At 41.7% G+C, this 24,718-nt stretch overlaps 1 protein-coding gene across 1 annotated transcript; it reads left to right on the forward strand.

Moving 5' to 3' along the window:
- The first annotated feature begins 3,945 nt into the window (after positions 1-3,945).
- senp3a (SUMO specific peptidase 3a) lies at positions 3,946-24,386 on the forward strand. Its single transcript, XM_029701653.1, has 11 exons — positions 3,946-4,104; positions 7,389-8,073; positions 9,914-10,093; positions 20,113-20,227; positions 20,491-20,638; positions 20,969-21,016; positions 21,257-21,334; positions 21,613-21,750; positions 22,342-22,425; positions 22,517-22,567; positions 24,264-24,386. The coding sequence occupies exons 2-11, from the start codon at positions 7,434-7,436 to the stop codon at positions 24,372-24,374; spliced, it is 1,593 nt and encodes a 530-aa protein (XP_029557513.1). The 5' UTR covers positions 3,946-4,104; positions 7,389-7,433; the 3' UTR covers positions 24,375-24,386.
- Positions 24,387-24,718: the final 332 nt, after the last annotated feature.

The raw sequence follows: 24,718 nt of genomic DNA on the forward strand, positions 1-24,718 counted from the left end.
CAAAACAACAAACTGTGATGCAGAGGAGAAACAAACACTACTCAAAAATAATCACCCACAAAACCCAGGAAGAAAAACCCCTACTTAAGTATGATCTCCAATTAGAGACAACGAGGACCAGCTGCCTCTAATTGGAGATCAAACAAACCAACATAGAAATACAAAAACTAGAACCTAAGAACATAGAAATAGAACACATAGAATAAATCCCCCTGTCACGCCCTGACCTACTCTACCATAGAAAATAACAGCTTACCATGGTCAGGACGTGACAACAGCTCCTGTGGCCGCTCTAGACCATTTCAACTGGGGGGGCCAAGCTGGGGCCAGTTGTACTGTTAGAGGGGCCAGGTACATTAGACGTTATTGTCATATCGTTTTGCATGTGGTACGATACTGTTGTGTTCCACCTAAAGCCGTCCTTCTAGAAAATGTGTGAGTTAAATTAGTGTTCCGCATTGCCACTGTCTAATAACGGATGTAAAAAAAGAACCATAGCAAAAATGAGTTATGTAAAGATTATTTCATACTCCACATTTAGGGGGGCCACAAGGGGGTCCAAAATTGTTGTCACATGGGCACTGGCCCCCCCTGCCCCCCCCCCCCCCCAGAACCGCAAGTGAACAGCTCTGGTGGACAGTCCTGCAGTCAGCATGCCAATTGTATGCTCCCTCAAAACACCTTTTAGAGTCAATTTTGTCCCCAGCACAAGGTGCACCTGTGTAATGATCATGCTGTTCACTAAGGATCCGCCCCTTTTTTTTTTTTTCACCTAAAATGACTTACCCAAATCTAACTGCCTGTAGCTCAGGACCTGAAGCAAGGATATGCATATTCTTGACACCATTTGAAAAGAAAAACTTTGAAGTTTGTGGAAATGTGAAATTAATGTAGGAAAATATAACACATGAGATCTGGTAAAAGATAATATAAATAAAAAAAAACATGTTTTTTTTGTATTTCTTTTGTACCATCATCTTTGAAATACAAGAGAAAGGCCATAATGTATTATTCCAGCCCAGGCACAATTTAGACTTTGGCCACTAGATGGCAGCAGTGTATCAGGAATCAAGGTAAAACCAAGATGCAGACAAGTCGAATTGACAATGGTTTAATATTCCAACAGGGGAAGGCAATAGACATGTGAAGGCAGGCAGGGGCAGTAAACCAGAGGTGAGGCAACGGTACCAAACGGCAGGCAGGGTCAGGGTTGGCAGAGGTCAACAATACAGAGATGGGGCAAAGGTATAGGTCGGCAGGTGTAACCGATGTGAAATGGCTAGTTAGTTAGCGGTGGTGCACGCTAATAGCATTTCAATCAGTGACGTCACTCGCTCTGAGACTTGAAGTAGGGTTTCTTGTGGCTCTTGTGGCGCGATGGGTAACGATGCTTCGGTGGGTGTCAGTTGTTGATGTGTGCAAGGGTCCCTGGTTCGAGCCCGGGTTGGGGCGAAGAGAGGGACGGAACCTACACTGTTACATTGATGCTGTTGACCCGGATCATTGGTTGCTGCGGAAAAGGAGGAGGTCAAAGGGGGGGTGAGTGTAACCGATGTGAAATGGCTAGTTAGTTAGCGGTGGTGCGCGCTAATAGCATTTCAATCAGTGACGTCACTCGCTCTGAGACTTGAAGTAGGGTTTCCCCTTGCGTTGCAAGGGCCGTGGCTCTTGTGGCGCGATGGGTAACGACGCTTCGGTGGGTGTCAGTTGTTGATGTGTGCAAGGGTCCCTGGTTCGAGCCCAGGTTGGGGTGAAGAGAGGGACGGAACCTACACTGTTACACAGGCAGGCTCAGGCAGAGTGGTCAGGCATGTGGGCTCAGAGTCAGGACAGACAAGGGTCAAAACCAGGAGGGCGAGAAAAAGATTGACTGGGAAAGCAGGAGCTGGGGGGGGCACCATTGGTGTAGAGATTAAATCAGCTTCTTGATATGCCACACCTGTCAGGTAGATGCAGTGGCGACCAGTCATTCAGGGCAGGTTGGGCAGGGGCACAGTGATGGGTGGGGTAGGGAGGGCATAGGCCCAGACACTTGGGAGCTAGGCCCAGCCAATAAGGGGTCTGAAAGTATTCAAATTGTATTAACAATAAGAAAAAAACTGAAATATTACATGTACATACAGTACTAGTCAAAAGTTTGGTCACACCTACTCATCACAGTTTCTTTATTTTTACTATTTCTACATTGTAGAATAATAGTGAAGACATCAAAACTATGAAATAACACATATGGCATCATATAGTAACCAAAAAGGTGTTTGAGATTCTTCAAGGCAACCTTTGCCTTGATGACAGCTTTGCACACTCTTAGCATTCTCTCAACCAACTTCATGAGGTAATTACCTGGCATGCATTTCAATTAACATGTGTGCCTTGTTAAAAGTTAATTTGTGGAATTTCTTTCATTCTTAATGCGCTTGAGCCAATCAGTTGTGTTGTGACAAGGTAGCGGTGGTATACAGAAGATAGCCCTATTTGGTAAAAGATCAAGTCCATATTAAGGCAAGAACAGCTCAAATAAGCAAAGAGAAATGACAATCTGTCATTTACCAACTGAGCCACAGGGAAGGCCAAGGATGATCAATGGAAACAGGATGCACCTGAGCTCAATTTCGAGTCTCATAACAAAGGGTCTGAATACTTATGTAAATAATGTATTTCTGTTTTTTTATTTTTAATAAATGTGTAATAATTTCTAAAAACCCGTTTTTGCTTTGTCATTATGGGGTAATAAGTGTAGATTGATGAGACATTTTTTTTTATAAGGCTGTAACGTAACAAAATGTGGAAAAAGTCAAAGGGTCTGAATATTTTCCGAATGCACTGTAGATAGTAAGCTCACATTAACTAGCTAGCTAGCTAACTTCGCGGGTTCATTGTACTTACTGTATGACAGAGCCATAGACCGTTATGCCAACATGAAAGAGAGGTGGATGGCATTGCTGTTCAACTAGTCTACAAGTAAGGTGAGTCGACATTTTAGTTTTACTTGCGCACGCCCACACACACACACACAAAGAAATCAGTACCATGGACAGCCATATGATATTTAGCAACGTTGATTGGACTAAAATGTTTTTTGGTATCTTTAAGTTTGTTTTACGTGTATTAAACTAAGAAAATATAGCCTTTTTGATTTGATGTTTAAATGTTTAAGTTGAAATAGTACTGGAATAGCGGAGGCAGTGCGCCTATTGACTTTGTGCTTACTTGCGGTAACTACGTGGTTCTAAATCAGTAGTTGGTTAGTAAACTGTTGAAAACATTAACTTGCTTGACCATGCTACAGGTGCTATAACTGTTTGTATGCAATATTTGCTTTGTGGACTTCACCGGACTGATGTTGCTTTCCGGTTTTGTGATGAAACAAACTAATGTCTAGTTATTCCACCACTGTGTGACTGTTGTCTTTTTGTTGGCACGGCCTTATTTTATATCAGGGTGTCGTATGAACAAATGGGTTATAGAGCAAACAATGCAATTATCACACCATAGGTTGTAATATGTCTTTTTTACTGGCTTGGCTTCCTCAGTGATTTTACACACCTACCGCTACTGCCATACCATAACTCCACCATGGGGCACTCTGTTCACAACATTGACATCAGCAAACCGCTCGCCCACAGGACGCCATACACGTGGTTTTCCGGTTTGATATACTGCCAAATTCTTATGGTAGAGAAATTAACATTACATTCTCTGTCAACAGCTCTGGTGGACATTCCTGCAGTCAGCATGTCAATTGCACACTCCCTCAAAACTTTGGCATTGTGTTGTGTGATACATATCTTATAGAAATACTTTAAATTATTCTTTGTATGATAACTAGTATAAAATATCGATAATTGTGTACATTTCTGTCCTAATTATTAATTCACAAAGTATACCTCATAGGACACTTATTCTGGAGGATTCCAAAAAATCTGTGACCCGGAAGTACTTAGTTATTGTTGTCTGCTTCACAGTAGCGTAAGTAAGCGCCAGTTTTCATTGAATGGGAAAGCATTTATCGTTTATTCGGTGTATTCAATTCAAATAACGGAAAATACACACAGAATGGACAATTGACGCGTGTCTCTTTCGGAGAAACACTAGATCTAAACGGTAAGTAGTTGTTTTCTCCCTCACTCATCCAACCGACACCTCGCGGGGTTGAGAATCCGATTTTATGTGCTCTGCGCGCGCTTCATATGAAAGACAATTTGGCCAGCAAGATACTTCTCCTCTGACCTCCTATCCGGTTGGATGAAGTATCGTCTGTTTCATTTTATTTTCACTTAACACAACGAAGGTTCTTATTCACGACATACATTTAGCCAATCCCAGTTTGCTAGAAACATTTGCCGAAACTAAACTAAGCACTAATATTTCAGTAATCCATGCCATGGCCTCCCGTGATAAGTAAACACTTAACCCATTTAATCTCTTCGGTCACAATAGTTGAAACATTTACATTTGTACTTTACAGAGTCAAGAGAAGTTAAAGTTGTACTTATCAACAAATAAGTGATATGTTATGCATTATTAAGGTGTCAAGTATGATTCAGGGAAGTTTCATGATTTTTCAAAATGGTCAAAAGACCCCTAAGTATAAATCTCATATGTGTACATTTATTGACGAATTTGGTACCAAAAGTCTATTAAACAGCTTAAAAAATAAATACATTGTTGATTTTGTAAATATAATGTTTAAAGTGTCTAGTTTACATATCTGCCATCATTTTCAATACATTGAATCTATGACCAAGAGTATGTAGACACCTGCTTGTTGCTATAACAACCTCCTTTTGTTAAGGCTTTCTGCTAGATGTTGGAACATTGCTGTGGGGACTTGCTTCCATTCAGCCACAAGAGCATTCGTGAGGTCGGGCACTGATGTTAGGCCTGGCTAGCAGTCGGCATACCAATTTTACATTTTACATTTTTACATTTTAGTCATTTAGCAGACACTCTTATCCAGAGTGTCTTACAGTAGTGAATGCATACATTTCATACATTTTTTTTTTTTTTTCTGTGCTGGCCCCCCGTGGGAATCGAACCCACAACCCTGGTGTTGCAAACACCATGCTCTACCAACTGAGCTACAGGGAAGGCAATTCATTAAGTTCAGGGCTCTGTGCAGGCCAGTCAAGTTCTTCCACACCGATCTTGACAAACCATTTCTGTATGGACCTGCTTTGTTCACGGGGGCATTTTCATGCTGAAACAGGTAAGGGCCTTCCTCAAACTGTTGCCACAAAATTGGAAGCGCAGAATTGTCTAGTATGCTGTAGCGGTCAGATTTCCCTTCACTGGAACTAAGGGGCCTAGCCTGAACCATGAAAAACAGCCCTGACCATTATTCCTCCTTCACCAAACTTTACAGTTGGCACTATGTATTGGAGCAGGTAGCGTTGTCCTGGCATCCGCCAAACACATATTCAACCGTCGGACTGCCAGATGGTGTAGCGTGATTCATGACTCTAGAGAATGCGTTCCCACTGCTCCAGAGTCCAATGGCAGCAAGCTTTACACCACTCCAACCGATGCTTGGCATTGTGCATGGTGATCTTAGACGTGTGTGCGGCTGCTCTGCCATGGAAACCCAGTTCTTGACGCTCCCGACGAACAGTTTTTGTGCTGACGTTGCTTCCAGAGGCAGTTTGGAACTTGCCGGTACGGTTCAGTGAGCTTGTGTGGCCTACCACTTCGTGGCTGAACCATTGTTGCTCCTAGATGTTTCCACTTCACAATTATAGCCCTTAGAGTTGACTGGGGCAGCTCTAGCAGGGCAGAAATTTGACAATGACTTGTTGGAAAGGTGGCATCCTATGATGGTGCCAAGTTGAAAGTCACAAAGTTTTTCAGTATGGACCATTCTGCTACCAATGTTTGTCTATGGAGAGCGCATTGTTGTGTGCTCGATTTTATAAATCTGTCAACATCGGGTGTGGCTGAAATAGCCAAATCCACTAATTTGAAGGGGCATCCACATATTATTCTATATATAGTGTATTGCGGTCACATTTGCTCCAATTTATTATCATATTTAATTATAGCAGATGTATTTATTTTTTCAGTAGATTTGAATTGGGTTATGGATATACTTGACCAATATGTTCTTACAGATTATTTTTCCATTCTCCATTAGCCTTTAGATATGTTTTAAATCAGTGATTCTGACAAAAACTTCATATTTTGGGGAATTGGCCATGTATAGATACATCATAAACTGAATTAGTTTAATAACTTAACAAGTATTTAATGTCTAGGTTTCTCTTGATCAATGGTAGACCTGGTTTATATGAGGTTTGCTGAATAATCACAAGGGTAGACCTGGTTTATCAGTGTTGGGACATAGTCACAGGTGTAAACCTGGTTCGTAGGGGTATTTGATCTGAAATATGCAGGTGTAGGTCTTTATATTAGCATTGGCATTCAAAGGTGTGGACCTGGTTTGTAAGAGTTCTGGAGCTGAGGTGCAGGGGTGGTTTACAGTTTGAGTATTCAGGCTTGGAGGACATTTAGACCTGGCTTAGTTTGACATTTTAGTCATTTAGCAGACGCTCTTATCCAGAGCTACTTAGAGTAGTGAGTGCCTATATTTTCTAACTGGTCCCCCATGGGAATTGAACCCACAATCCTGCTGTTGCTAGCGCCATGCTCTACCAACTGATGCACATGGGACCAATTGACTAATTGGGTTTATGCACAGGTGCAGACTTTGTAGGTATGTAAATTGGAGCTGAAGTACAGGTGTGGACCTGGTTTGTATGAATATTGGGGCTGAAATGCAGGAGTACACCTATTTTTACAATTGGGGCGGATGTAGCAGTAGACCTATTTAAAAAAATAAATGTAACCTTTTTTTTTTAACTAGGCAAGTCAGTTAAGAACAAATTCTTATTTTCAATGATGGCCTAGGATTTTGACAGACAGATTTTTACCTTGTCAGCTCAGGGATTCGATCTTGCAAACCATTTTTTAAAACCAGTTTTCACTTTGTCATTATGGGGTGTCGTTCTGTAGATTGATGAGGAAAATGTTTTATTTAATCCTTTTTAGAATAAGGCTGTTACGTAACAATGTGAAAAAGTCAAAGGGGTCTGAATACTTTACGAATGTACTGTATTGGGGCTAAGGATTAGGGGAAAATGTCAGTTAATTTTATTATAGGCAGAGCACTATGTTTCACTCTCTCTACTCTCCTCTCTCTCTAAAAAGCAATATGGATTACATGTTAGGGTTACAAATCGCATAAGATTTGCATAGTGGCTTGTCTGGGAAAATTGTGGGAATGAATGGTTTAAGAGTATTACCTGGTCTAATACTACTATTACTATTGTTACAGTAGTTACTATCACTTGTTCCTTAACTACAATTTCCACTTCACTTGTTTTGTATTCCAGGCAGAGGCTATAAGCAGGTGTTGTTGGTGGGGTGCCCGTGGAGAGATGCGAGACAGTGGAGACAGCTTGGCACAGAACCACTGGACCAATGAGCTGACACTGGCAGGGGACCCTGAGACAGTCAGACAGGAGGCCACTGGACCAGGATATCTGGTGGACTCCAGAACGCCTCACCATGTCCATAGAAGTTCCATGCATTTCAAGCTAGGGCGGCCTGAGGAGGAAGCTAGCATGTGGGGCATGGGAGAACATATGGATATGGACCACGATGAAGAGGATAAGGAGGAGGGTTTCAGTTGGGAAGAACCAGGAGAGGATGATTGGACTGCACCACTTCTATCGCCATCGCATCATCAGAGTAGATCCACAGCCAGTGACTCTGGTAGCCCCTCACAAATAAAAACACAGCCCAATGGATTCAGGATGCGGAGGCTGCTGCGCTGGTATAGACTCAGTAGGACTGTGAACCGCCGCACTCGCTTGGCCCTGCATTGGAGGACATGGTGCCAGCTGGCTAAATGGGCTGGGTCTTTGGGCCTGGGGTACAGGCGAGCTAGGCCTAGGAGGTGGCACCTCGGGAGCAGGAACAAACATCTCCACAACAGACAGAAGCCAGGAAGATCCCGTCTGCATGGGCGAACTCAGGGCTGCTTTAAGGGAAGGGAAGATATAGAGGCTGGAGATGGTATGTATAATGTTGTTGTTTTTGGACCAAATTTAATGTTGGATGTATCATGAAACATGAATATATACACTGCTCAAAAAAATAAAGGGAACACTTAAACAACACAATGTAACTCCAAGTCAATCACACTTCTGTGAAATCAAACTGTCCACTTAGGAAGCAACACTGATTGACAATACATTTCACATGCTGTTGTGCAAATGGAATAGACAACAGGTGGAAATTATAGGCAATTAGCAAGACACCCCCAATAAAGGAGTGGTTCTGCAGGTGGTGACCACAGACCACTTCTCAGTTCCTATGCTTCCTGGCTGATGTTTTGGTCACTTTTGAATGCTAGCGGTGCTTTCACTCTAGTGGTAGCATGAGACTGGAGTCTACAACCCACACAAGTGGCTCAGGTAGTGCAGCTCATCCAGGATGGCACATCAATGCGAGCTGTGTCAAGAAGGTTTGCTGTGTCTGTCAGCGTAGTGTCCAGAGCATGGAGGCGCTACCAGGAGACAGGCCAGTACATCAGGAGATGTGGAGGAGGCCGTAGGAGGGCAACAACCCAGCAGCAGGACCGCTACCTCCGCCTTTGTGCAAGGAGGAGCAGGAGGAGCACTGCCAGAGCCCTGCAAAATGACCTCCAGCAGGCCACAAATGTGCATGTTTCTGCTCAAACGGTCAGAAACAGACTCCATGAGGGTGGTATGAGGGCCCGACGTCCACGGGTGGGGGTTGTGCTTACAGCCCAACACCGTGCAGGACGTTTGGCATTTGCCAGAGAACACCAAGATTGGCAAATTCGCCACTGGCGCCCTGTGCTTTTCACAGATGAAAGCAGGTTCATACTGAGCACATGTGACAGAGTCTGGAGACGCCGTGGAGAACGTTCTGCTGCCTGCAACATCCTCCAGCATGACCGGTTTGGCGGTGGGTCAATCATGGTGTGTGGTGGCATTTCTTTGGCGGCTGCACAGCCCTCCATGTACTCGCCAGAGGTAGCCTGACTGCCATTAGGTACCGAGATGAGATCCTCAGACCCCTTGTGAGACCATATGCTGGTGCGGTTGGCCCTGGGTTCCTCCTAATGCAAGACAATGCTAGACCTCATGTGGCTGGAGTGTGTCAGCAGTTCCTGCAAGAGGAAGGCATTGATGCTTATGGACTGGCCCGCCCGTTCCCCAGACCTGAATCCAATTGAGCACATCTGGGACATCATGTCTCGCTCCATCCACCAACGCCACGTTGCACCACAGACTGTCCAGGAGTTGGCGGATGCTTTAGTCCAGGTCTGGGAGAAGATCCCTCAGGAGACCATCCGCCACCTCATCAGGAGCATGCACAGGCGTTGTAGGGAGTTCATACAGGCACGTGGAGGCCACACACACTACTGAGCCTCATTTTGACTTGTTTTAAGGACATTACATCAAAGTTGGATCAGCCTGTAGTGTGGTTTTCCACTTTAATTTTGAGTGTGACTCCATATCCAGACCTCCATGGGTTGATAAATTGGATTTCTATTGATTATTTTTGTGATTTTGTTGTCAGCACATTCAACTATGTAAAGAAAAAAGTATTTAATAAGATTATTTCATTCATTCAGATCTAGGATGTGTTATTTTAGTGTTCCCTTTATTTTTTTGAGCAGTATATTAATATATGCCAACATGTAGACTGGAAGTTGTATCAGATTGACTTGTTTCCCTCCACCCCCTTTACTTAATTTGTGTTTTCAAAAATGAGCAGTAGCATTTCATGAAATAATGATCACAGACTGTTCTGTAGCGATGAAATGGTTAATAAATGTTAATATTTTTTACACGATATGCACCCATCTCTTATTTTCCCTCAGACCCTTGGGTGTGTGGGACAAATGGACTCATAGGAAATGAGGTGGCGAGTAATGCAGCCAAGGTTGGGGACAGGGACGGGCTGGGCTTCCGGGAATCGCCTATAGGCCTGCCAACCATCCATAGGGATAAACCACCACCTCAGCAGCAACTCAGCAGTGAACACATCTCCTGTGTACAAGGTAAAACAGCTTTGAGTACTAGTCTACTTTTCTGTTAAACAATACATGCATGTTTTGTTCAATCAAGTTCATATTTATATCAAAAACCAGCTTTTTACATTAGCATGTGACGTTCAGAACTAGCATTCCCACCGAACACTTCCGGTGAATTTACTAAATTACTCACGATAAACGTTCACAAAAAACATAACAATTATTTTAAGAATTATAGATACAGAACTCCTTTATGCAATCGCGGTGAACATTTTGCAATATTCTGAGTAGATAGCCCGGCCATCACAGGCTAGCTATTTTGACACCCACCAAGGTTGGTACTCACCAAACTCAGATTTACTATAAGAAAAATTGGATTACCTTTGCTGTTCTTCGTCAGAATGCACTCCCAGGACTTCTACTTCAACAACAAATGTTGGTTTGGTTCCAAATAATCCATAGTTATATCCAAATAGCGGCGTTTTGTTCGTACGTTCAAGACACTATCCGAAGGGTGACGCGCCGGCGCGTTTCGTGACAACATTTTTTGAAATATTCCATTACCGTACTTCGAAGCATGTCAAACGCTGTTTAAAATGAATTTTTATGCGATTTTTCTCGTAAAATAGCGATAATATTCCGACCGAGAGTCGTTGTTTTCGTTCAAAGACTAAAAATGCAAAATGGACTCTTCACGTGCACGCGCACGCCCGTCTCATTGTTCTCAGGTCGACCACTATCCAAATGCGCTACTGTTTTTCAGCCAGAGACTGCAGAGTCATCATTCAACGTTCTGGCGCCTTCTGAGAGCCTATGGGAGCCTTAGAAAGTGTCACGTTACAGCAGAGATCCTCTGTTTTGGATAGAGATGACAAAGAAGGCCAAGAAATGGTCAGACAGGGTACTTCCTGTACAGAATCTTCTCCGGTTTTGGCCTGCCATTTGAGTTCTGTTATACTCACAGACACCATTCAAACAGTTTTAGAAACGTTGGAGTGTTTTCTATCCAAAGCTACTAATTATATGCATATTCTAGTTTCTGGGCAGGAGTAATAACCAGATTAAATCGGGTACGTTTTTTATCCGGCCGTGAAAATACTGCCCCCTATCCATAACAAGTTAAAAACAAATGGAAAACCACGCTAGGTAGGGCTGAACCCATTTAGTCGACTGGTCGATTCTTTTGACTGAGATTTCTTTAGTTGAGCAAATTCATGGTACGCAAGACACCTGTCTGATTCGCTCCTGTCTCAGTGGACTAATCCATTGCGAGGGCCCACGGGGATTGCACAGTCCATCACTCTAAGACATGTAATACTGAAGTTGTATATGGTTATATTATGTAAAAATAATGGTGCAACACTAATACATTGAATATTATTTTATAACATGCGCTTTCTCCCGCGTTGGATACGATCGCTGTCCGCGGTTCTGAAACATAATCTTCAGTGCGCCGTAGAATTGGCACCTTTCCCTATGTTGCTATGTGCATAATAGCAAAGTTAACCAGCATATTAGGATTGAGAACAATGCGGCGAAGGCAGCAGCAGCAGAGACGAGGAAACAGCCCTTGCCTTTGCCTAAGAAAATTGAGGAGAGAGGAAACCCAAACTTAATTAGGTCTGTAATCAATAGCTTAACTTCTTTGGGATAGGGGGCAGTATTTTCACGGCCGGATAAAAAACGTACCAGATTTAATCTGGTTACTACTCCTGCCCAGAAACTAGAATATGCATATAATTAGTAGATTTGGATAGAAAACACTGAAGTTTCTAAAACTGTTTGAATGGTGTCTGTGAGTATAACAGAACTCATATGGCAGGCCAAAACCTGAGAAGATTCCATGCAGGAAGTGCCCTGTCTGACAATTTGTGGTCCTTCTGTTACATCTCTATCGAAATTACAGCATCTGTGCTGTAACGTGACACTTTCTAAGGCTTCCATTGGCTCTCTAAAGCCGCCAGAAAGTGGAATGGGGTGTCTGCTGTCTCTGGGCAAAGTATAGGAGCAGAGTTTGTAAGTGGTTAGCCTGGGGACAGTGAGACTGGAGATGCGCGGTCACAAGAACTCGCCATGTTTTTCTTTCTCTCTTTGAATGAATACAATGTTGCCCGGTTGGAATATTATCGCTATTTTACGAGAAAAATAGCATAAAAATTGATTTTAAACAGCGTTTGACATGCTTCTAAGTACGGTGATGTAATATTTTGAATTGTTTTGTCATGAAATGCGCTCGCGCGTTACCCTTTGGATAGTGACCTGAACGCACGAACAAAACGGAGGTATTTGGATATAACTATGGATTATTTGGAACCAAAACAACATTTGTTGTTGAAGTAGAAGTCCTGGGAGTGCATTCTGACGAAGAACAGCAAAGGTAGTCCAATTTTTCTAATAGTAATTCTGAGTTTAGGTGACCCCGAAGTTGGCAGATGTCTAAATAGCTAGCCGTGATGGCCGAGCTATGTACTCAGAATATTGCAAATTGTGCTTTCGCCGAAAAGCTATTTTAAAATCGGACATAGCGATTGCATAAAGGAGTTCTGTATCTATAATTCTTAAAATAATTGTTATGTATTTTGTCAACATTTATCATGAGTAATTTAGTAAATTCACTGGAAGTTTTCGGTGGGTATGCTAGTTCTGAACATCACATGCTAATGTAAAAAGCTGTTTTTTGATATAAATATGAACTTGATTGAACAAAACATGCATGTATTGTATAACAATGTCCTAGGAGTGTCATCTGATGAAGATCATCAAAGGTTAGTGCTGCATTTAGCTGTGGTTTGGGTTTATGTGACATATATGCTTGCTTGGAAAATGGCTGTGTGATTATTTGTGTCTATGTACTCTCCTAACATAATCAAATGTTTTGCTTTCGCTGTAAAGCCTTTTTGAAATCGGACAATGTGGTTAGATTAACGAGAGTCTTATCTTTAAAATGGTGTAAAATAGTCATATGTTTGAGAAATTGAAGTAATAGCATTTCTAAGGTATTTGAATATCGCGCCACGGGATTACACTGACTGTTGCGTAGGTGGGACGATTTCTAGCCCAGAGAGGTTAAGAGGCTCCACTGTCCTCCACTCGTTACCTGTATTAATGGCACCTGTTTGAACTTGTTATCAGTATAAAAGACACCTGTCCACAACCTCAGTCACACTCCAAACTCCACTATGGCCAAGACCAAAGAGCTGTCAAAGGACACCAGAAACAAAATTGTAGACCTGCACCAGGCTGGGAAGACTGAATCTGCAATAGGTAAGCAGCTTGATTTGAAGAAATCAACTATGGAAGCAATTATTAGGAAATGGAAGACATACAAGACCACTGATAATCTCCCTCGATCTGGGGCTCCACGCAAGATCTCACCCCGTGGGGTCAAAATGATCACAAGAACGGTGAGCAAAAATCCCAGAACCACACGTGGGGACCTAGTGAATGACCTGCAGAGAGCTGGGACCAAAGTAACAAAGCCTACCATCAGTAACACACTACGCCGCCAGGGACTCAAATCCTGCAGTGCCAGACGTGTCCCCCTGCTTAAGCCAGTACATGTCCAGGCCCGTCTGAAGTTTGCTAGAGAGCATTTGGATGATCCAGAAGAGGATTGGGAGAATGTCATATGGTCAGATGAAACCAAAATATAACTTTTTGGTAAAAACTCAACTCGTCGTGTTTGGAGGACAAAGAATGCTGAGTTGCATCCAAAGAACACCATACCTACTGTGAAGCATGGGGGTGGAAACATCATGCTTTGGGGCTGTTTTTCTGCAAAGGGACCAGGACGACTGATCCGTGTAAAGGAAAGAATGAATGGGGCCATGTATCGTGAGATTTTGAGTGAAAACCTCCTTCCATCAGCAAGGGCTTTGAAGATGAAACGTGGCTGGGTCTTTCAGCATGACAATGATCCCGGGCAACGGAGGAGTGGCTTCGTAAGAAGCATTTCAAGGTCCTGGAGTGGCCTAGCCAGTCTCCAGATCTCAACCCCATAGAAAATCTTTGGAGGGAGTTGAAAGTCTGTGTTGCCCAGCGACAGCCCCAAAACATCACTGCTCTAGAGGAGATCTGCATGGAGGAATGGGCCAAAATACCAGCAACAGTGTGTGAAAACCTTGTGAAGACTTACAGAAACGTTTGACCTGTGTCATTGCCAACAAAGGGTATATAACAAAGTATTGAGAAACTTTTGTTATTGACCAAATACTTATTTTCCACCATAATTTGCAAATAAATTCATAAAAAATCCTACAATGTGATTTTCTGGATTTTTTTTCTTCTCATTTTGTCTGTCATAGTTGAAGTGTACCTATGATGAAAATTACAGGCCTCTCTCATCTTTTTAAGTGGGAGAACTTGCACAATTGGTGGCTGACTAAATAATTTTTTGCCCCACTGTACTTGACGTAATGACGCCACGTAAAATGATGCGCTACATGTGCAACACAGCATTCCTAACCTAGCCCACAATGTCTGCAGTGTGGATCGAGCAGTCAACAAGTCGAGCAGTCATTTGAAAGATGCTGTACAAAAAAGTCTGCAAACACCAGCCACGAACGACGTGTTTACAATACCACGTTGGTAATAAAGCATTATTTGTTCGACCTCAACTTCTGGGGTGGCTAGCTAGATTTAGCTTGGTACCTAGCTAGCACCAATTCAACCAGCCTGAAAACAATGACCAGTAGAAACTGCAGCCATTGTCATTATTCTTAGCAATGATTTAGGAATCCTTGTGAGTAAGTATTAACTAGTGTTGTGTTCTGAGAATATGAAATATACTTATTCATGTTACTGAGGGAGAGAGGGTAATGTATAACGTTTACATTATGTCAGAATATGTTATTGTTAGCCATCAGGGATCCTCTATGAGGAGAAGACACAGCCTGGTACCAGGCACCATGACAGCCGTGAGTTGGGGAGGAGTGAGCACTTTGGGGTAGAGGTCAGGTCAGATGACATGAGGAAGAACCGATATCACTAAGGTTCTGTCTAGCAACAGAAATGCATTGGCTGTTCAGATGTGTAGGAGGAGACTCAGTCTGGGAGTAACGGTTAAATATTAGAGGTCGACCGATATTATGATTTTTCAATGCCGATACCGATTATTGGAGGACCCAAAAAAAAGCCGATACCGATTTTAAGATTTTTTTTATTATTATTATTATTGTATATATATTTATTATATATATATATTTTTATATATGTAAATATATTTGAAATAATTACAATTACAACAATACTGAATGAACAATGAACACTTTTATTTTTACTTAACAAATGAACAACGAAAGCACAGCAAGTAAGTTTTAAAGAAATAGGTTTTGATTATGTTTTACTGGTAATGGGGACATGCGTAAATGCCAACAAAATTTTTTGCTCATTGGGGTGTGTGTGTTTAACCTTTTATTTAACTAGGCAAGTCAGTTAAGAACAAATTATTATTTACAATGACGGCAAAACCCAGACGACGCTGACCCAATTGTGCGCCGACCTACGCGACTCCCAATCACGGCCGGATGTGATACAGCCTGGATTCAAACCAGGGACTGTAGTGCCACCTCATGCAGTGTCTTAGACCGCTGGGTCCATGTGTGTTAACTATTTAACTGTACTAGAATGCTTAAGGCAGCAAAAATGTTTAATATCAGTAACAGGTTTTTTGGCAAGGAAAATATCGGATATCGGCCCAAAAATGTCATATTGGTGCATCACTAGTTACAACCTTATTCTAAAATTGATGGGGATTTATTTTATTTTTTATCAATCTATACACAATACCCCATAATGACAAAGTGAAAACCGTTTTGGAGACATTTTAGCAAATGTATTAAAAATAAGACAGAAATATATCTTATTTACATAAGGATTCAGATCCTTTGCTATGAGACTTGAAATTGAGCTCAGGTGCATCCTGTTTCCATTGATCATCCTTGAGATGTTTCTACAACTTAAAAGGCACACAACTGTCAATGTAAGGTCCCACAGTTGACAGTGCATGTCAGAGCAAAAACCAAGTCATGAGGAATTGTCCTTAGAACTCTGAGACCGGATCTGAGAACCACCAAGACTCTTCCTAGAGTTGGCTGCCCGGCCAAACTGAGCAATCGGGGGAGAAGGGCCTTGGTCAGAAAGGTGACCACGAACCCTATGGTCACTCTGACAGAGCTCAAGAGTTCCTCTGTGGAGATGGAAGAACCTTCCAGAAAGACAACAATCTCTGCTGCACGCCACCAATCAGACCTTTATGGTTGAGTGGCCAGATGGAAGTCACCCCTTAGTAAAAGGCACATGACAGCCCTCTTGGAGTTTGCCAGAAGGCCCTAAAGGACTCTGACCATGATAAACAATATTCTCTGGTCTGATGAAACCAAGATTGGACTCTTTGGCCTGAATGCCAAGCATCACGTCTGGAGGAAACCTGGCACCATACCTACAGAGAAGCATGGCAGTGGCAGCATCATGCGGTGGGGATGTTTTTCAGTGGCAGGGGCTGGGAGACTAGTCAAGATTGAGGCCAAAGATGAACGGAGCAAGTACTGAGTGATCCTTGATGAACACCTGTTCCAGAGCGCTCAGGTCCTCAGACTGGGGTGAAGGTTCACCTTCCAACAGGTCAGCGACTCTAAGCGCACAGCCAAGACAGCGCAGGAGTGGCTTCGGGACAAGTTTCTGAATGTCCTTAAGTGGTCCAGCCAGAGCCCGGACTTGAACCCAATCGAACATCTCTGGAGAGACCTCAAAATAGCTGTGTAGTGACGCTCCCCATCCAATCTGACAAAGCTTGAGGATCTGCAAAGAAGAATGAGAGAAACTCCCCAAATACAGGTGTGCTAAGCTTGTAGTGTCATATTGAAGGCTGTAATCGTTTCCAAAAGTCCTTCAACAAAGTACTGAGTAAAGGGTCTGAATACTGATATAAATGTCATTTTTCCGTGATACATTTAAAAAAAAAAATGTAAAAGTCACATTTTCTTTGTCATTATGGGGTATAGTGTGTAGATTGATGAGGAAAATAAAACAATTTAATCAATTTTAGAATAAGGCTGTAACATAACAAAAAGTGGAAAAAGTCAAGGTGTCTGAACACTTCTACAGAAATAAGACGGATCTTGCTTCTTTTGCCTGTTTGAGTGTTTGTTTAATAGCCTTCTGATTCTGTGAGCACCAAGCCTCTTGAAACGGCAAAATGGCGGATAAAGCAATTTCACAGATTCGTCTATCTTTAATCTTTGCTATGCTGTAATAAAGGGTTTACAATTTCTTCCCGTTAGAACAGACTGGTATTTCTTATTTACACTGTTCCAAACAGGCATGAAATTATATTGTAATCTAACAGCACCGGTTTGTCACACAATATGCACACAGCTCTCACTCCTATACCCTCCTTTTTATTGATCTCCATATTGTTATTAAAATTATTATTATGATCATTATTATAAGAAGTTATGTTATTCTCTGGTCTGATGAAACCTTTTATAACCACCATCAAGCTATAGGCCTAAGAGTGCGTCCTGTTTAGTGTTAATACCGTAACTTACTTAGACCTATATTTCAATATTTAGGCTACTGTATCAATCTCATGAATTTGTTCATGCCATCACACAGCATACAAGACATCTAATGCTGTGAAATGCAATCCAACATTTTAGTTTTAAAATTAAATAACAAATGGAGCTTTTGAATAATTAGCCTAAACAATAAATAAACCGCAATTCACGAATGCATGCAACTGTTTTTAGTCTGCTGTAATAAAGGCTTTATATATCGTTTTTTGCTTCTATACCCTCCTTTTTCTTGATCTCCAGTAGCTTCCCCAACTAAGTTAAATGTCTTCCACAGATCTGAATTCCCCTTTCCCTCCTCAGCAACCAGTAAACTAACATTTGCCCATTTCAAGTTTATTTTTGACGTCCTCCTTGTTCTCACGTGTTACCGTGTTCTGAGTTTCAAACAATCAACTATTTTACACCATTTGAAAGATAAGACTCTCGTTAATCCAACCACATTGTCCGATTTCAAAAAGGCTTTACAGCGAAAGCAAAACATTAGATTATGTTAGGAGAGTACACAGCCAAAAATAATCACTTGACATTTTCAAAGCAAGCATATATGTCACAAAAACCCAAAACACAGCTAAATATCATAAGGTGAATGCATCAATTTTGTAAGTCGCTCTGGATAAGAGCGTCTGCTAAATGACGTAAATGTAAATGCAGCACTAACCTTTGATCTTCATCAGATGACACTCCTAGGACATTATGTTATACAATACATGCATGTTTTGTTCAATCAAGTATATATTTATATCAAAAAACAGCTTTTTACATTAGCATGTGATGTTCAGAACTAGCATACCCACCGCAAACTTCCGGTGAATTTACTAAATTACTCATGATTAACGTTGACAAAATACATAACAATTATTTTAAGAATTATAGATACAGAACTCCTTTATGCAATTGCTATGTCAGATTTTAAAATAGCTTTTCGGCGAAGGCACATTTTGCAATATTCTGAGTACATAGCTCAGCCATCAGGGCTAGCTATTTTGACACCCGCCAAGTTCGGGGCTCACTAAACTCACAATTTTTCTAATACTAATTCTATTACCTTTGCTGTTCTTCGTCAGAATGCACTCCCAGGACTGCTACTTCCACAACAAATGTTGTTTTTGTTCCAAATAATCCATTGTTATGTCCAAATACCCCCGTTTTTGTTTGTGCGTTCAGGTCACTATCCAAAGGGTAACGCGTGAGCGCATTTCCAGACAAAAAAATTCTAAATGTTCCATTACCGTACTTAGAAGCATGTCAAACGCTGTTTAAAATCAATTTTTATGCTATTTTTCTCGTAAAATAGCGATAATATTCCAACCGGACAATGCTGTATTCATTCAAAGAGGAAAAGAAAAAATGGCGTGATCTCGTGAATGCGCATCTCCAATCTCTTTGTCACCAGGCAGTCCACTGACAAACTGAGCTGCTATTATCTGGCCAGAGACAGGAGACGGCTCAATCCGGTTTCTGAAGGCTTTAGAGAGCCAATGGAAGCCTAAGAAAGTGTCACGTAACAGCTCAGATACTGTAGTGTCGATAGAGACGCAACAGAAGGACTACAAATTCGCAGACAGGCCACTTCCTGCTTGGAATCTTCTCAGGTTTTTGCCTGCCATATGAGTTCTGTTACTCACAGACACCATTCAAACAGTTTTAGAAACTTCAGTGTTTTCTATCCAAATCTACTAATAATATGCATATTCTCATTTCTGGGCAAGAGTAGTAACCAGTTTAAATCAGGTACGTTTTTTTCATCCGGCCGTGAAAATACTGCCCCCTATCCCAAACAGGTTAAAAAGAGCAAGGGTTGAGGGAATAGGGAATGTTTTTCCTGAACAAATTAGGGATTTCGGTAAAACAACATTTCAGTCAGAAATGGCTGTAATGATGTTGCAGCTTCAGCACGGACAGAGCAATGAACACTTGCTGTGCTGTGGTGCCTTTTCGCTGCAGTAGTTAGGAGAGTGACAACGGCGCCAGTCACGCATGCACTCGCTGTCAATTTTTTTTAACACCGTGTGAGTCATTTGCGTGTCTTCATTATTTAATCAAACAGTGTGCTTAAAGCATCAGACAAGCTCAGTGCTTATGTAGTTGATTTAATTCAAACTCATAGGGTGTCTGTCTATATGGAAAAATAAGTTGAAACATTTCGATTGGTTGAAAGAACTGGATGTCTCTCGGTCGACCAAGATTTATTTTAGTCAGGGACAGCCCTTAATTAATTCACTCCAGATGTGGTAGGCTAATGAAGAAAGATTCCTAAATGATCCATTAAAGGGTTAGGGTCAACGTTGACTGGGCAAATTGTTTTTACTATTTATACCAGAAATTATGCATTGATTAACCTCAAGCTCCAGACTGAAGCTTTAACCATAGATACAATATAACAAGGTGATTAAAAACATGTAATTTGGTGATTTATATAATAAAAGGTGTTATTTAATTTGTGTGACTTTGACTGTCTCTGATCTCTCCCAGGTATGTTGAATGAATTCCTGCACCAGTACGGGAGCATGATCCCTATCCATGTGGATGAGGTGGTGGACAAGCTACAGGACATCTTCCCCAGCAAGAGCTTCTCCGATCCACACAGGTTTGTCACGATAATTGGCCTTTAACCTCATCATGCTCATTGCATTTCAGCATCCTGGGTCATTTTCATTAGGCACACGATGGGAATTAATTTTCAGTGTTTTGCAGTGGGAAATGAAAACGAGCGTTTCTTATTGTACAAGTCCAAGTAGTCCCTCCCCGTCACACTGCTGTTCGAAACATTTGTTGTCTGTCTAATGAACATGTGTTTTTGTATTTTCATGTTGAAAGGTTTCTCATTAAGTGTTGTTGTCCCTTCCAAAGGAAAGTTGTTGTGCAGCACCTCATCCAGTCTTACCAGCATCTGTCTGGGACTGCCATGGTGAGGGGGTTCCGTGTCAACTACAAGCGCCACACCCTCACAATGGATGACCTCAGCACATTGTATGGACAGAACTGGCTCAATGACCAGGTACTTCTACTCTTTAACATTTGAAAAGAACACTCTATTCTCTGAGCCACAATAGCACATCTCAGTTGGTCTGTCTTGGTCAGGCCAAATCACCACACATTTTTTACATTTTGTGAGGTTTTTTTACATTAGCAGTTTATTAAATATTTCAAATGTACTTATGATTTGCCAATTCTATATATGATTCAGTATAGAATAGAGTGTGAGATTTTCATTTATTTTTCAGTGTCTGATTTAGGTAAACATTTTGACTAAATAATATAAATATTTGTGTTTTTAGGAAATTATATTAAAGTTTTGTCTTTAACAATATCTTGTCTTGAACCACAGATTATGAACATGTATGGAGATATGGTTATGGACACAGTTCCAGAAGAGGTGAGAAAATGAACATGCCTAGTAATATGAATGTAAAATATATGTTTAGGAGAGAGAGATTCTGATGACATTTAGGTGCTGGCATCCTCTTATCTCATCGGTCATGTTATGCCCATTTCCTCATTTGCCTGCATTTTTCCCGCCAACACAGGAAAGCCCCACTATTGTGTGTGTGCACAAACGCAACTTGTGTGTTATGTGTTCCCATTCACACCGTGGCTACTCTCCTCTTTCTTTCAGGTTCATTTTTTCAACAGCTTTTTTTACGACAAGTTGAGGACAAAGGGCTATGACGGGGTCAAACGGTGGACAAAAAATGTGAGTTATCCTTGCCGGAATTTTATTTAGCAGGAGTTCTATAGTTTACTTATGTTGTCAAGTGTGTTTGTTGGTTTGTTTGTATACATTTTTTTTTTTTTTTTTTTGTATCAACATGCCATAAGTATTATTATAATTTATTTTATTTTATGTGAACAATGCACACTGATCAGCATTTCTGTAAATGTATCACTGTAGTCCCTGGAGAGTAAAGAAAAGTAGAGGGGAAAAATATGTAAAAAATTTAATTACAATTCCACCCAAATCCTTTTTTCCAGGTGAACATTTTCCAGAAGAGGCTACTGTTGATCCCTATCCATCTGGAGGTGCACTGGTCTCTGGTGTGTGTGGACGTCCCACAACGCGCCATCACATACTTTGACTCCCAGCGCACCCTCAACCGCCGCTGCCCAAAGGTCTGTGTAGTGTACCTCCCTGGGCTTAAAGCCTATCTGTGCAGTCAGACCCGTGCAGTTATACGAATGTGGAAAGTATACATTTGCCTTTATGCCATTTAAAACACTCCATTCGGTCAGTCTGTAATTTTGATCTATAGAAGTGGTATTCAAACTTTTTTAGGGGAACCCCATTTTTTCCGCCAGAATTTCGGGGGACCCTATTTTATTTTTTTTCCCCCCAAGAATTTCTCACGACCCCACTCCAAATCTAATGACACAACCTTAAAACCTGTACATTTAGATTTTTACATCAACAAATAACCTTCAATTCATTGCATTTTTATCTCTTATCAAAATAAAAAGAAGCCAGTAAATAAACTTTTGAGTAAATGTTTCACATGATCTGTCTCAAACTTTGTATACTGTCCCATACAATAATCTGTACTCTTGATTTTTTTTATCATAAAATGTTTTGTTCCCCCGTGACCCTGACTTCGAATACCACTGATATATAGGATTACAAATCTGCTCCTCTCAGTGGATATACTTGTATTTTTGTTATCACTCAGTGGATTCATATTCACCCATGTATTTCTCTTGTTTTTTTAGCACATTGCAAAATACTTACAAGCTGAGGCAATCAAGAAAGAGCAGAAGGATTTTATCACAGGGTGGAAGGGTTTCTTCAAAATGGTAAGAGGGCTTTTGGATTTTTGGTGGGCAATGTTTATTTGTCAGTTGATACCATGTTTTTGTGATTGTTTTTGTCCCATGTGTTTCCTAGAACGTGGGCAGGCAGAACAATGACAGCGACTGTGGAGCATTTGTCCTTCAGGTGGGTTAACTTAAATATCATTATTCATATTTCAATAACAGAACCTAAAGTGCAACCTGTCTATCTAATCATGTTGTATGAAACTGTTACCAACACACTTCATTGTATGCTACACACAAACCGGTAGAAAAGTAATTTGCTTTGATATCTATCATAAATGCAGTACTCTACTAAACTCAGCAAAAAAAGAAACATCCTCTCCCTGTCAACTGCATTTATCTTCAGCAAACTTAACTATGAACATAAGATTCAACAACTGAGACATAAACTGAACAACTTTCACAGACGTGACTAACAGAAATTTAATAATGTGTCCCTGAACAAAGGGGGGGGGGGTCAAAATCAAAAGTAACAGTCAGTATCTGGTGTGGCCACCAGCTGCATTAAGTACTGCAGTGCATCTCCTCATGGACTGCACCAGATTTGCCAGTTCTTGCTGTGAGATGTTACCCCACTCTTCCACCAAGGCACCTGCAAGTTCCCGGACATTTCTGGGGGGGAATGGCCCTAGCCCTCACAGGTGCCAGACGTGCTCAATGGGATTGAGATCCGGGCTCTTCGCTGGCCATGGCAGAACACTGACATTCCTGTCTTGCAGGAAATCATGCACAGAACGAGCAGTATGGCTGGTGGCATTGTCATGCTGGAGGGTCATGACGGTATGAGCCTGCAGGAAGGGTACCACATGGGGATGGAGGATGTCTTCTGTGTAACGCACAGCTTTGAGATTGCCTACAATGACAACAAGCTCAGCCCGATGATGCTGTGACAGACCGCCCCAGACCATGACGGACCCTCCACCTCCAAATCGATCCCGCTTCAAAGTACAGGCCTCGGTGTAATGCTCATTCTTTTGAAGATAAACGCAAATCCGACCATCACCCATGGTAAGACAAAACCGCGACTCGTCAGTGAAGAGCACTTTTTCCCAGTCCTGTCTGGTCCAGCGACGGTGGATTTGTGCCCATAGACGACATTGTTGCCGGTGATGTCTGGTGAGGACCTGCCTTACAACAGGCCTACAAGCCCTCAGTCCGGCCTCTCTCAGCCTATTGCGGACAGTCTGAGCACAGATGGAGGGATTGTGCGTTCCTGGTGTAACTCAGGGCAGTTGTTGTTGCCGTCCTGTACCTGTCCCGCAGGTGTGATGTTCAGCTGTACCGATCCTGTGCAGGTGTTGTTACACGTGGTCTGCCACTGCGAGGACGATCAGCTGTCCGTCCTGTCTCCCTGTAGCGCTGTGTTAGGCGTCTCACAGTACGGACATTGCAATTTATTGCCCTGGCCACATCTGCAGTCCTCATGCCTCCTTGCAGCATGCCTAAGGCACGTTCACGCAGATGAGCAGGGACCCTGGGCATCTTTTTTTTGTGTGTTTTTCAGAGTCAGTAGAAAGGCCTCTTTAGTGTCCTAAGTTTTCATAACTGTGACCTTAATTGCCTACCGTCTGTAAGCTGTTAAGTGTCTTAACGACCGATCCACAGGTGCATGTTCATTAATTGTTTATGGTTCACTGAACAAGCATGGGAAACAGTGTTTAAACCCTTTACAATGAAGATTTGTGAAGTTATTCTGATTTTTACTAATTATCTTTGAAAGACGGTCCTGAATTTCTTTTTTTGCTAAGATTATATCATTACATTTGCCATTGATATTGACATTAACTTTGCGTCGTTTTTCTGTTTTTTCCCCACAGTACTGTAAGTGCCTAGCCTTAGAGCAGCCTTTCAGTTTTGGCCAGCTGGATATGCCAAAGCTAAGGAGACTCATGTACAAAGAGTTGTGTCATTGCAAGCTCTCACTGTGAGCTTGAATTAAAGAACGAAAGAAGACGAAGACTATTCACCCTTCCCTTTCCCCAGCTCTCTAGGCATATATGTTTTTTACAAGATGGACATTGTTGCATTTTTATTTTCTTGCTCACACCCACTCACTCTTTATATCGGTTTATTTTCCTTTTTGATATAAGTAAACTGTACTCCTATGAGGACACTAAACAAAAGAACGATTGTTGCACTTAGGGTGTGATGTAGGAGATTATTATAATATTTTAAAAAATATATATTTTACCCCTTTTTTCTCCCCAATTTCATGATATCCAATTGCGATCTAGTCTCATCGCTGCAACTCCCTAACGGGCTCGGGGAGGTG

This window comes from Salmo trutta, chromosome 19, assembly GCF_901001165.1.
Source record: "Salmo trutta chromosome 19, fSalTru1.1, whole genome shotgun sequence".
In the NCBI taxonomy this organism is placed as follows: domain Eukaryota; kingdom Metazoa; phylum Chordata; class Actinopteri; order Salmoniformes; family Salmonidae; genus Salmo; species Salmo trutta.

What these genes read in the sequence shown, in the direction of transcription:
- senp3a (XM_029701653.1), top strand. Translation starts at nt 7,434, where the DNA reads ATGCGAGACAGTGGAGACAGCTTGGCACAGAACCACTGGACCAATGAG. An exon ending in TGGACACAGTTCCAGAAGAG is followed by an intron (nt 21,017 to 21,256) that starts GTGAGAAAATGA and finishes TCTTTCTTTCAG; the next exon opens with GTTCATTTTTTCAACAGCTT. An exon ending in TCAAACGGTGGACAAAAAAT is followed by an intron (nt 21,335 to 21,612) that starts GTGAGTTATCCT and finishes CCTTTTTTCCAG; the next exon opens with GTGAACATTTTCCAGAAGAG.